Below are 12,671 nucleotides of genomic sequence, written 5' to 3'. Positions count from 1 at the left end.
CGCCATAGAATTTATATTTGGTAACTCATAACTTTTTCGTAGAGTTTGATATTTTTGATATCATAGATACTCAGAACGTTTTGACTTACGAACGCTATTTGTGTTGTTTACTGTAACTTAAAATATTCATCCCAGCCAAAAAATTAAACTAAATCGCGAACATTTTTTAAAACTTTCGATATGGATTAACTCAGCAACAGTACAACGATGAACTTAAATAAATTCTTAGCGATGAAACTCCATCGAGGACCAGTTTTTATCGATGGTATTGTGAACTCAATCGAAGACGTGGATGAGTCCGAAAGAAATTTCGTGAATTCGTCCGAAATCAGTTGTTGTTCTGTAAACTTGGGTATTTATGCTGTGTGCAAACTAATCATGCAAGATCGTCATGTGACTTATCGTGAGATTGAGACAACTGCAGACATGAGTGAGATTAGCTTACAATCAATATTGTATGAACATTTGATTGTAAAAAGAAATTGTTCACGTGGGACCTCATACAATTTGTTAATCGCTCTAAAAAAGGCTGGTGTCTACTGATCTAGAGAAATGTTAAAAAGTACCATATCGGTGCTTCGAAACACGTCTATGAAATCGTGGCAGGTGCTGAATCGTGGATATATATGTATGACTACAAAAGTGAGCAGCAGTCCAGTGTTTCGAGATCCAACAAAACTTGTTCCCGCGCGAATTACTTCAAAGCACCTGGTTGTCTACTTTTTTGGAAAAACTGGACCTGTCCCACCGTACCACTAGAACAACGCAGAACAGTAAATTCTGAGTGGTACACAACTACTTTCCTAGAAGTTGTTTTTAAAAAAATGAGGAGCACTAACCACCGGAGACGGATCACTTTTCATCATGACAATGCGAGTCGAACACATCGACTGAAGGAACTGTATTTTTGAGTACTCAGAACATCAATTTGATGAGTCATCCACCGTACAGTCCTGATTTGGCACAGAATTGCCGTACGTAAAAGGTAAACTAATAGCTGAACGTTTTTCGACACCTGAAGAGACGGCTGATGCGTTCAAAAGGCATGTTTTAGAGATTCCTCAAACAGAGTGGCAAAAGGGCTTCCACAATTCGTTCAGTCGCATGCGAAAGTGTACATATCTTAATGGAAAATACTTTGAAAAACCAATAAAGTAATTTTCGATGTTTAATATTTGTTTTTGTGCTCTAACTCCGAAATATAAAAGGCAATGGTTGTATCTATCTCATGTATCTCAAAGTGTTTCCTATACAGCACTTCCAGCGTACCAAAAAAGAATTTATAACACCCCACAGTTTTAATTTTAATCTAGTTTCTGTTAATATTATTACGGATCAATACGAAGGAATAGAAAATTCTTAAGCTCAAAAGTGAAATTTTTTCATCAAGGATATTTTCTGAATTTTCGATATTCGGTGGCGGTCGTATTTCTTGACCGAACAAGTTTCTGAAATTTCATTCCGAATCCTCCAATGTGATCGGTTTTCGGTATACTGTGGGATCAATGCATTTTTTATGGATTTCTTGCGTGAGTTCATGATCTCACACAGTATTTTTAGAGCCTTCAATAAAGTGAAAAATTAATTGTCTACGGCAACCTTATTCTGAACCGTAATTATTTTTATCTGAAGGACAGTAATTTTAAGCAAGAAACCTAATATCCCTAAAATACACTAAGACAATGAATATTGGTTTGCACTTAAAATTATTGTTCCTAGATGTTCATATACTAAATATAGTACGCGTACATTTTATTTGCTATTAATTTGTTATAAAAAAATTAAATTTTCTTAAAATTAAACACAATTTTCATAGAACAGCTCACCTGATACGATCATTGTTGAGATTTGGTTGACCGGATTCACATTTTCTAAGAAAATTAATTTATTAAAATCAGCACTAAGTAGGAAAGTATTAAAACCCTAACCTAAGAGCTAACCTAAACTAAATTCGTTGGGGTTAATATATTTTTAGAAACCTAATTTTTAATTGAAGTAGTTCCTTATCTAATTTCTTCGTGATTGAATAGTTGGGCTAATAGCCACCAGTTAGCTAACTGTTAGCTACCAGTTATGTACTAGTTAATCATCTTTAAAATTCGCTGAGGAAGAAGTTTCGGTTTTTAAAAGCGACACTAGGAAAACTTTCACAATTCAAGCGCAAATTTAGCTTAATCAATAAATGTCAGTCTGAACTTAACTTTTTCATATGTACACTCTAAGCAAGGAGAATTCTAGATGCTTCAGGAATCTAACTGATAGATAATAACTGAAATTGAAGATAATAACTACAATTTGTACTAATTGTAATGAAATTTGAAAATATTACTCAGATTGGTTTCAACATACTACGTAATTTCGGATTTTCTAAGTCTAAGGTGGTTTCGCTAATATAAAGGTCTAGATACAGTATTGCATAATTTTAATTTCGTAAAACTTACCCTCTAATGCGATCCACACGATTTTTGCCTTGTCCGCTCGTTGAACCGCTACCGTTTGTTATCGTATTACCCGAACCAGTGCTCTTGCCACCCACGCTACCCTTACTGCCGCTCTTGTGGATCTTCATATTCATTGTGGAACGTTTCGAATTTGTCTCCACCACCGTGTAGGGTATTTCGCGTAGCTGATCCTCAGTCATGCCAGCGGTATCGACTAGACCAAATTGCAAATGTTTCGCTAGTTCACTAGACCAAATGCGATTGCGCGAATCGGAGGGAGATCTGACGAATGATGGATTGAAATAACAAAAGAATAGGAAGAATGTAAAACAAATGTATACTCGTATTACATATTTATACTAATTTCCCACTGTATGCGCTCGATACTCACTTGTTCTTGCGATGTCGCCGTGATTTGTGATGCGAATGCGTATCCGAATGACTATCGTTGCTGTGCATGCTGCGCGCCACCACACTACTCTTCGAGACGGACGCCTGCTGTACGGAACTTTGACCCATACTAGCCTCAGCCTGGCGGCGTTGTACTTCGCGCCACTGTAATGTGGAATCGATTAACTCCGCCGAACCGCTGCGCACCGATGACGAACGGTGGCCCGAATAACTGCGACCGCGCGTGCTCTCATGCTCCGAACCGGCAGAGTCGCGACGGTGACGCGAACGACGACGCTTGCGATGATGCGAACGACCTGAACGGCCAGATCCACGCGATAATTCACTCTCATTATCGGAGGTACGCCGATGGCGATGCTTATGTCTGCCCATGGAAAGTGCAAAAGTAAGAGAGAGAGAGAAGACACGTAGTTTAGTGGAAGAAAAAAAACATTGAATTTAAAATGTACCAGCAAGATCAAGGGTTAGCCATATAATTGAACGCAAAGTCAATATTGCGCCAAATTATTGGTTATCAAAAACATATTTCAGCTAAGCAGTCGACGGTAATACGATCGTACGTGCGATCAACTGCGATACAAAGCGATCGCCTAGAGCGATTTGCTCACGCCAAATGCGGTTGCGGCGCGCGCAATGGATTTTTAAAGTGCTTGCGCTTCAATTCACGACTTGCTTGTTTTGCTTGCTTATAGTTATTGTTGTACTCACCTGCGCGTCGAACGTGAATCGTTTGATGAATGGCTCTCCACCGAACTCGAACGATAGCGCTGCTGATGTGCAGATGTCGAGGATGAAGATACATGATCGCGATGCGCTGAACGCGACGAATGCCGATGCTGTGACGAGCCGCCGGACTGGTGGTGATGGTGTTGGTGTTGATGGTGATGATGCGAGCCGCTACCACCACCACCGCCACCGCCTGCGATCGCCGAACGCACCGAGCGCGGACTTGAGGGATTATTGCCGAATAGTGAACGCTGTTGGGAACGTGGCCATGGTGCGCTGCGCGTGCTGCGCGGTGAATCAGGTGTTTGCAAATTACTGTTGCAAACGCTGCCACCGCCGTTGTTGCCCAGCTGGGATTGCTGATGGTACGGACGTATGCCGAGGCTCGTTGGTATGCTGTACGTGGAGCGGTAGGGACTCTCGTAGTTGCTGTGTCGTAGAAAAATAGTGCGTAAGTATTAAAATAAAAACAACAAAACTATTTTTATATATTCAAGTATTTCTTTGGAGATATTTCAACAAAATACTCGCATGATTTATAGAGAACTTCGCAGGCTTGTGATTGAGGTGTAAAATAAATTGTTTCATATTATTAAGCCACCGAGGTGGTGCTTTCATTGCAGATGTGCGTTGTAGTTGTGCGTAGTGGGTCTCTTAAGCGCGCATAATCTTGTTCGCGTTTGTGCGCTGCTACGGCTGATTACACACGTCACGCAGATACTTGATGCGCACGTGAGTGGGCGTGAGCTTGTGCAACGACTCACATGTGCGCGCTCACCTGCGGTCATGTTGTGCAATAAATATTGATTTGTATGTTTTGCTTGGATTTCGCATAATTTGGTTGATTAAGCAGCGCATTGCAATCACCACGCTCGGACAAATTGAGTAATTGGCAGCGCTGGAAGCGTGTCATGTGTCAGAACAGCATGGTTGGTGGATTGATGAAAGCGCGGGCGATAGGGAGTTTCTTTATTTAGAATCAGTTTGAACACAGAGTGCTGGTCACTCAATATGTTTTTGGTTTGGAGTAGAACGTAGCATCTTGCTGTAAGAGTAAGGTTTCTTGGTGGAAGTTGTTCTTTAAGCCTTCATGCAGTAAGGCTAATAATATCTTAGCGGACAAAACTTATCAATGTTATATGGCGGCGAGCAAGGTGGTAACATCCAGGCACTTTCTCTATTATTGTCCAGTCTTTGCAAGACTGATTATGAAATATATCGTCAGTTTTACTTTCGGCGTACTGGGGAACTTAGTAGAAACTGTCAAGCCGTCTCAAAAAATTGTAAGTGGCTCAAAGTCCTTTGTCCACTTTCAAGGGTCTTCTGATATATAATATTCTAGAACATAAACCACGTTCATCAACCCTCGTTAAACCAAATATCATAAACCAGGTGGATCGAAGTTAAAACAAATTGAAAGTGATAACAGCAAACCCTTTTAGCATGACTATTATCGACTTCGTATCATAAGTCACACCACGCAATAAGCTGAAGTCCAGTCAACAAGTAGACGTCATTATTCGTAATCAATAATTATGGCGGATCTATCATGTTTAGCCTATACATTTTTCCGAACAAAGTCTTTGTCGGGATGTTCTTAAGTTTCTACGCTTAATTTCGATTTCAATTCTGGGTTTTTAAAATATATCTTAAATCGAGGCGCCCCGAACTACGCGTTTGTTGTGAACGCATACATAGGAGCAAGTTGGATGAACTAAACCAAACTTTATTAATTTTTAAATTTATTAACGAACTTCTCTATACTGGTAATGTAAAAATCATCCTCCGTTCGAACGCCATACGATTAAATAGGGAGAAGATTTCAGCCAAAAAGTCAACTGAGATTAATGATTGACTGATTGATTGATAATTTTTCTAGGAAGGGATCTTTTAGAATTAAATGATGCTGTAAAAACTTTTCAGAATATCCAATTTTTAGACTTCAGTTTTTATATTGGTAAAAATCTCAGGCTGGTATATTGAACTTATGCGTGTGTAGCCGGCTCCTTCCGCAACTGATCTCGCCAACGGAGAAAAGATCTTCCTCTTCCTCTAATTCCAGCGGCGGGTACTGAATCGAATACCTTCAAATATGGAGTGTTCTCTTACATCCAATTTCGCCGTATATCTCTTACAACTACGGTACTCTGAGTTTCCAATGCGCAATGGACCATGAATCTGCCGCAAAACTTTTCTCTCGAACACTCCTATGGCCGACTCATCAGTTGATGCCATTGTCCATGCCTCCGCATCATATAACAGGACGGGAATGATGAGGGATTTGTAGAGTTTGGTATTTGTTCTACGGGAGAGTACTTTACTTTTCAATTGTCTACTCAGTCCACAGGTAGCACCTATCAGTAAGAGTGATTCTGCGTCGAATTTCAAACTGGTACAGGCTTTTTAACTACGGCAGCTGCATACGTATGAAGAGCATGCTTCGACAAGTCCTACAACAACACACTTTACAATGATTTACACATATTTTACCCAGTCAATGAATGTCATTTCGGCGGTCTGAGCCTATTTGAATGAAGCAAGGATGCTCTGAAGTTTGATATTTTTCTATAAAAATATTTTGGATAGAAATATATAACATGTGAAACGGATTCAGTTAAGGTTGTACAATATTTTATTTTAATACAATTAATAGACAAAGATTGCACCGCGATCTTTGGTTGTGTGCCCTCTCCTAAATCACAAAGACTCAGCTATCCACAGTATATTGATAAAGTCCAATATACTGCTAGATGCTAGTGAGGCGATGTGATCCCTATTTGGAAACATGGATCTCAGAGCCTTTATACTGCGTCTGCAGACTCCCATGCATATAATTAGCCGATGTTTTGGAGTTTCAGGCTTCCTCTCGCAGAACCGACAAGTTGCAGTAGCCTGTGTAGAATGACAGGTCGTCTGAATTTATCCCTCGGCAGGTTGATAAAGATATAGCCCATCATAACATAAATTTTATTTAAGATCAGAACCAATAAAGAGTTAAAGTCGTATAATTTATGGGGTTAGTTGTATCATTTTCAAGCTTTCAGAATTCAGTGTGGAACTACATATTTCAAAAAATTACGAGAAGAAGATCTGTCTTCGTACATTCGGGCGCGACCGAGACGTAGTGTGAGCTCAACAAACGTTGGTGAGCAACCAGACTTTGTGGAGTAGCGCAAGCATTCTGGCCCAGAGTGTCCAAGTGAGATTATTCGTGGTCACAGGAGGGAATTATACTATTTACCTAACCTAACCAAAGCTAGGTCTATTGGCCAGTATACCCTTAATAGGCCTTGAGAATAAAAAAATAGTATAATATATGCACTATAATGCCGATTTGTTGAAAAAATATTTATTTTCTGGGGTAAAAGTGTTTGAAAATTCTTGCGCAGCATTTTTTCCCACCACTGTATCTAAGTTATAGTTCGTATTACTTAAAAACGGTACATTTCGATTAGAAAAAACGCAATTTTGTCTATGATAAATCACCACACTAAACAATAGTTTGCAATGTCTAGACGAAACAATTGTCTTTAATTGAATTTGAATGGATTTGCGGCACGTTACCGGGGTTGAGGTGCGACCACTCGAAGTGTCAGCGCACAGTTAGAAAAAAACAACAACATTTATCAACGCAATATTTGTTTTCTTAGCCTGCAACGCTTGTATATCAAACACGATATTTTTTTGGGAAAAAGACATGTGTGTTGTATATGCGCTCCTTGTTGTTGTTTCACCATTGCGCAAACATATTGAAAGTCAAGAAGTGCACTTGATTTCTTCGCTAATGAAAAGGCAAAATATCGAGTGGAAAAAGCGACGAAGGAAAAGCAAAATCTCGATTGCCAAATGAAAATGAAAGGAAGGAGAAATCATAGCGCTCGTGTGAGAACGCTGGAACGATTGGGTGCGACTACATGACAAATGTACTACCGTTAGTTGGCAGCAAAAGCCACATGCTTAGCATAAGCAACGCTATATTCTTTGAAGCACCGAACGCGCTGCCAAAAAAGCGCAGAATCAAAAGCGAAATAAATCAAAAGATTGTTAACAATATTGCTGCTTGATGGTTAGAACGCCAGCGCGTCAGCGTGAAGGCAAAGGAAATGAAGCATTAGATGATATATGCGTGTGTATGTGGCAGGTCAAGGCTTGAGTGCACACCCACCGGAAATCAGCAAAAGTGTATGCAATGATTCAATAAAAAATCGAAAGCACAAAAAAAATCGATTGGAAATAAATAACTTTGGCGCTGAAAGGGCTAAATAACACAATCTCTTCTATACAAACATACATGAGGTAGATGCGTGTGTTTATGTGTGTGTGTGCAAATGAATTTCGAGTGCTCTGTGCATAGGGTAAACTTACTTGGGCATCATGTTGGCCGCTTGCATGCCCGCGCCAACACCGCCGCCGCCGCCACCGTTCTGGTAGACACCGCTGTCGGTGACGCTGCTGCCTATGCCGCCGTTGCTGTGACCGCCGACCGTTTTGCCTTTCAGGGTGTTGTTGGCGCTTCTACTGCCGTGCAGAAAATCATCAATCACGCGTCTTGGCTGGCGCTTCGAGGGGACACGTGTGAATGCCGGCTGTATGCGGCCCAGCGAGAGTGCATCCTTGGCCGAGGGCTGCTTCTCCGTGCGACTGCTGTGTGCGTGGTGGACAAATGATGAGTTGGCAAGTTGGTTGGTTGATTGGTTGTTGGTTGTTGGTTTGGACGAGTGGTGGTTGTTGTTGTTGGTCGTAAAGTAAAACAAATCAATCCATATTTGTTACGGGTTAGGTTGTTTGGCAAATGCGGGAGATGTGATGATGTTGGTGGAGTACATAGAAAAGAACGAAAAGAAAAAATTATACGTTTGGGTGAACAATGCGGAGAACAAAAAACACAAACTATAAACGAAATGAAATAACAATTCAAAGCAAACATTCTGCATACACATGATTGTTGTATGTACTTGAGGTTGTTCTAGCAACTATACACAATTCATTGCGACGCAACGCAAATGTAATAAAGCCAAGTATTGGAAAAAAGTCCACATGGCAATAAAGCGACGTAAATGCCTGGCAGCGCTGCGCGCTCGTAAAAACTTTGACGCAAGCCAAGAGGCGTGCACCGCCTAGCCCCTTGTCTGTTGTACGCCGTTGCCGCGCCTGTGGCCGCAGACAAATGAGTTGCACCCGAGCTAACCTTGTCGTGACGAATGTCGTAAAAAACCACAAACAATCAGCGAAAACAAGCTGCCACATGCCTTGGAAAAGTGCAAAAGGAATGCGCTTCTTGGCGCGCTGCCATGCAGCCAGTCATTTATCTTCCAGCCAAGCGCATGTAGACGAAGAGTTGTGGCTAAAATCGGCATAGAAAACTGCTAAGGGGCTTAGGAGACGTATTCATCATGCGAACTCGCAGAGTTCTGCATAAAAGAAGCGGCTATCACTTCAATAATAAATATATTTGCAATAATATTTGATGAATTTTTAGACGCAGAGATTTGGAGGTTACTTGCTCTGTATTATTTTTGAATGTATTCCAGAAAAAACACAGAAAATTCAAATCTATCGGTGAATGTTTATTATTATTCGAAAGTACATTTTTTAGATTTTATTTCTTGAAGATCATCTCTTTCAAATGTTGGCCGTGGCTAACTCTCAGGTTTTGATGATTCGTTCGAGCATTTCGATTAGTAACTGGCGATTGACACGCGTGATCTTTCCCTCCAAGGCTTGAATCGATACGGGATTGTTCGCATGGACTTTAGACTTTACATATCCCCACAGGAAAAACAGCCTAACGGTTCGAAATTACACGATCTTGGTGGCCAATCGATTTGCCCAAAACATGAAATCTGCTCGCCGAAGTATTCTCTCAATAAATCCATTGACTTATGTGGCGCCATCCGAAATCTTAAAAGCAGCGAGCTTCAATTTTTGACCAACAAAATTTTTGATCAAAAAGTCGGTTACCATGAGGCGATAACGGTCGCTATTGATTGCTACATCCTCACCGGTATCATTTTTGAATATATAAGGACCGATGATTCCACCGGCCCACAAACCACAACAAACCGTTGTTTCTTTCTGGAGGAAACGGCAGCTCTTGAGGCTCTTCAGGTTCATCTTAATGCCAAAAGCAGCGATTGTGCTTGTTTACATACCATTTGAGCCAGAAATAGGCCTCATCGCTGAACAAAATTTGGCTCGAAAACGTCGGATCTTCTTGGAACTTTTCAGGAGGCTATAAAGCTAAGTGATTTCCTTGGGAAGGTCGAGTACAACCAGTATTTTAATTTAAGATCTCAACGTAAAATGCGCCAAGTCGTTCCATACGTCAGTCCGAGTTGTTGCGAATGGTGCCGGTCGATCGATCACTGCGTACAAGACATGGTCTGTCGAATATTATCCGACAATGAATGCTGGGTCTCAAGATGGGTGATGGTGTTGCGAATAGTACGCTCAGTAGGCAGATTATGTTGACCATAAGTTGAGCGAAGCGCTCGAAATATATTCTTGGTAGAACGTAAATTTTCGTAAAAAAAAATTGAATGATTTATAAACGTTGTTTTCACGATGAAAGGCAAAGGAATACTAAATAAATATAACTTGACGCCTTGACATGACTCACACGTGATCTGATACTAAGAATGAAACAACTTATGTTCTGATTATTTGTGAGGTTTTCTCTCTTAATACCATTTACTCAATATAATGAAATGGTTTTTCTTAAACTAAGTTTTTAATATTAACAGAGTCACTGCTTAGTGTGATCTATGGGCAGGGGGAATCATTAGTAAATATTTCTTAAAAATTCAGACCGGCCATAATGTTAGAGTCAGTGAGAAATGCTAAAGAGCCATTTTCGTATCTGGCTTGGAGGATGTTGATGTGAAGGACCTTTGGTTCCAACAAAATGCGCCACATGCCACACAGCCAACGAAATAATCAATTTATTGCAGGCAACGTTTAGTGAGCGCATTACTTTGCTTCGTGGGTCTGTAGTGTGGCTTCTAGGATCATTGCACTTAACTCCGCCGAACTTCTTTTTGTGGAGTTAAGTGAAGTTGTTTGTCTAGGCAGATAAGCCCGAGGACATATTTGCTACAAAAGTGGACAAAAATTGAGACGCTCCACTGGAATTCGCCAGAAAGCGGCAGTCACATGCCAGAAATAATTTTTAAAACATAGGGGTAAACTCTAACATAATAAAACTAAATTTTTGGTCAGAACATCAAACTATATGCTTTTAATTTCTTCTTGAAAACCACATGTTTAAAAAATCACCCTTTAGAAGAAAAGGAACACTAGCAAAATTGCATGCAATTTGGAATAATTCTTAATTTATGGACAATAAATTTGAGTTGGATTCTGGCTTGTAATGAACTACCATTAGAAACGACTTGTTTACTATGTTATCGATGAACCACAGTACCTTTCATTAACACGAGTTCTTGTATTCAAACTTGATGAATATAGTTTGGATATGGCTTTTACGGATATAAATTTGGTGCTGGTTGAGTCTATGGAGTCTATGAATCATAAGTATGGACTGCTTTAATAATTTATGTTAATGCATCCTCTAGAGAGAGAGAAACCTATAGAAACCATAGAAGAATTCCTGTGTTCGAACTTATAAATAAGCAACATGCTTAGTAGTCAATACAAATTTGCACAGGCGTTTAATTTCCATTCCCGCCAGTTTGGTGGAATGTCTGAATGTAAGCGCCCCCAAGTGTTTAAGGAAGTTGTTGCGCCGTCTGGTAAGAATCCCAGCCTTACAGCATGGACGCCAATAGTGCAATGGCCTGTTAAAAACCCCATAACTAGGGAGAGGCTAGAATTACTGAAGACAAAGAGATCACTAGATTTGCTTGTATCAATCTTGGGCCAATCCCGTAAAGCATAGATATCTAGTAGTAGAACACACGAAAATACGGGAGCACTGACCCGCTCCCATTCTACTGATAGCGGTTCTAGGTTTCCTTTCTTTGCTAGCTCATTAGCTTTACAATTTGCTGCGACTCCGCTGTGGCCTACCACCAATATTAGTCTTATAACAAAGCCACTCGATGATATTGATAGCGAGGTTAGGCACTCCTCGACCAACCCTGAACACACTGCAAATGAGTTCATGGCTAATATCACTGAAATACTAAATATGCTTGCTTATTATACAGTTAGATTTTGCCTTAGGCTAGGTGACCATTTGCTAGGAGTGAATGTAATATCGTTTACACATATTTGAGAATAAAATGATTGCAGAAGAGTTGGATATTCTGAATAAATTTTAGAGACTTGCATGGAAAGTTTTAAAGAGCCTAATCAAGCCAGTATTTGATGAGAAAAAATTGGTTCTTTCTTGTGCATAACCCAATTTTCGAAGCTATCAGTATATCTTGTATACATATTAACAATAAATTCATTTCAAATGAGGGGCGAAATTCTAAAGAAGCTTCAACTTCGGGCATGAGTTTTGTAAAGTCTAAGGTATCTCTTCAACGCCAAACTTTGCTGTCAGACAATATTTGAATTGATGTCATGAACATTTTCTTGATACCAAATTGTACTCCATTACTATTGTATTTTAAGCCTTCGCTTACACGGCCTCACATTTTTATCTTTAGTTGGAAGCCATTGTGTGCCCGCAGCCCTTCTTTCTTTTTTTCACTGTAGCGTTTTATTACTGGCGATCGCAATTTCTTTACGATTTGTTTTTACTGTTCACAAGTTTAATTACACACACATATGCATACACAAAAATATTCCGCTGCATGTGTGCTCACCTTTCTGTTGGCCAAATGTAAAACCATAAAGCTCCATGCGTTGCAGGGCTATGGCGAACGAATTTATTACGCGGCTCTACTCAAGTTTCAACAACAGTTCCAGCAATGGTCTAGGCTCTCAAGTGGCACAAATGTGCTCACATACATACATATGTGTGTGTGTATAAAACAGTTTTATGGGACTCTTTTTACAATTAGACGGCAAAGGAAACTACATTTGGCAACATTTGCCACACAGATGGGCGAAATAAATTTGCACGTTTGTGTATGTGAATGTTTGTATGCATGTATACATAATACAAATTATATATGTGCATAT

At 40.0% G+C, this 12,671-nt stretch overlaps 2 protein-coding genes across 8 annotated transcripts in view; both read right to left on the bottom strand.

Moving 5' to 3' along the window:
- The window catches only part of LOC126750942 (odorant receptor 7a-like), a 249,900-nt gene that overhangs the window by 51,546 nt on the left and 185,683 nt on the right, over positions 1-12,671 (bottom strand). The window lies entirely within an intron of this gene.
- The window catches only part of LOC126750922 (hornerin), a 145,028-nt gene that overhangs the window by 62,358 nt on the left and 69,999 nt on the right, over positions 1-12,671 (bottom strand). For 3 of the 7 annotated variants that reach the window (XM_050460723.1, XM_050460774.1, XM_050460744.1), the window contains exons 8-12: positions 7,944-8,222; positions 3,561-4,007; positions 2,833-3,216; positions 2,442-2,723; positions 1,827-1,871 (exon numbers count right to left, since the gene is read on the bottom strand). In XM_050460723.1, the coding sequence (XP_050316680.1) occupies positions 1,827-1,871; positions 2,442-2,723; positions 2,833-3,216; positions 3,561-4,007; positions 7,944-8,222 (1,437 nt within the window). The remainder of the gene's footprint in view (positions 1-1,826; positions 1,872-2,441; positions 2,724-2,832; positions 3,217-3,560; positions 4,008-7,943; positions 8,223-12,671) is intronic. The other 4 variants (XM_050460734.1, XM_050460754.1, XM_050460783.1 and 1 more) reach the window with 4 other exon arrangements.

This window comes from Bactrocera neohumeralis, chromosome 2 (genome assembly GCF_024586455.1).
Source record: "Bactrocera neohumeralis isolate Rockhampton chromosome 2, APGP_CSIRO_Bneo_wtdbg2-racon-allhic-juicebox.fasta_v2, whole genome shotgun sequence".
Classification (NCBI taxonomy): Eukaryota; Metazoa; Arthropoda; class Insecta; order Diptera; family Tephritidae; genus Bactrocera; species Bactrocera neohumeralis.
Note: the sequence above shows the minus strand (reverse complement) of the source record. Positions and strands in the feature narration are given on the sequence as shown.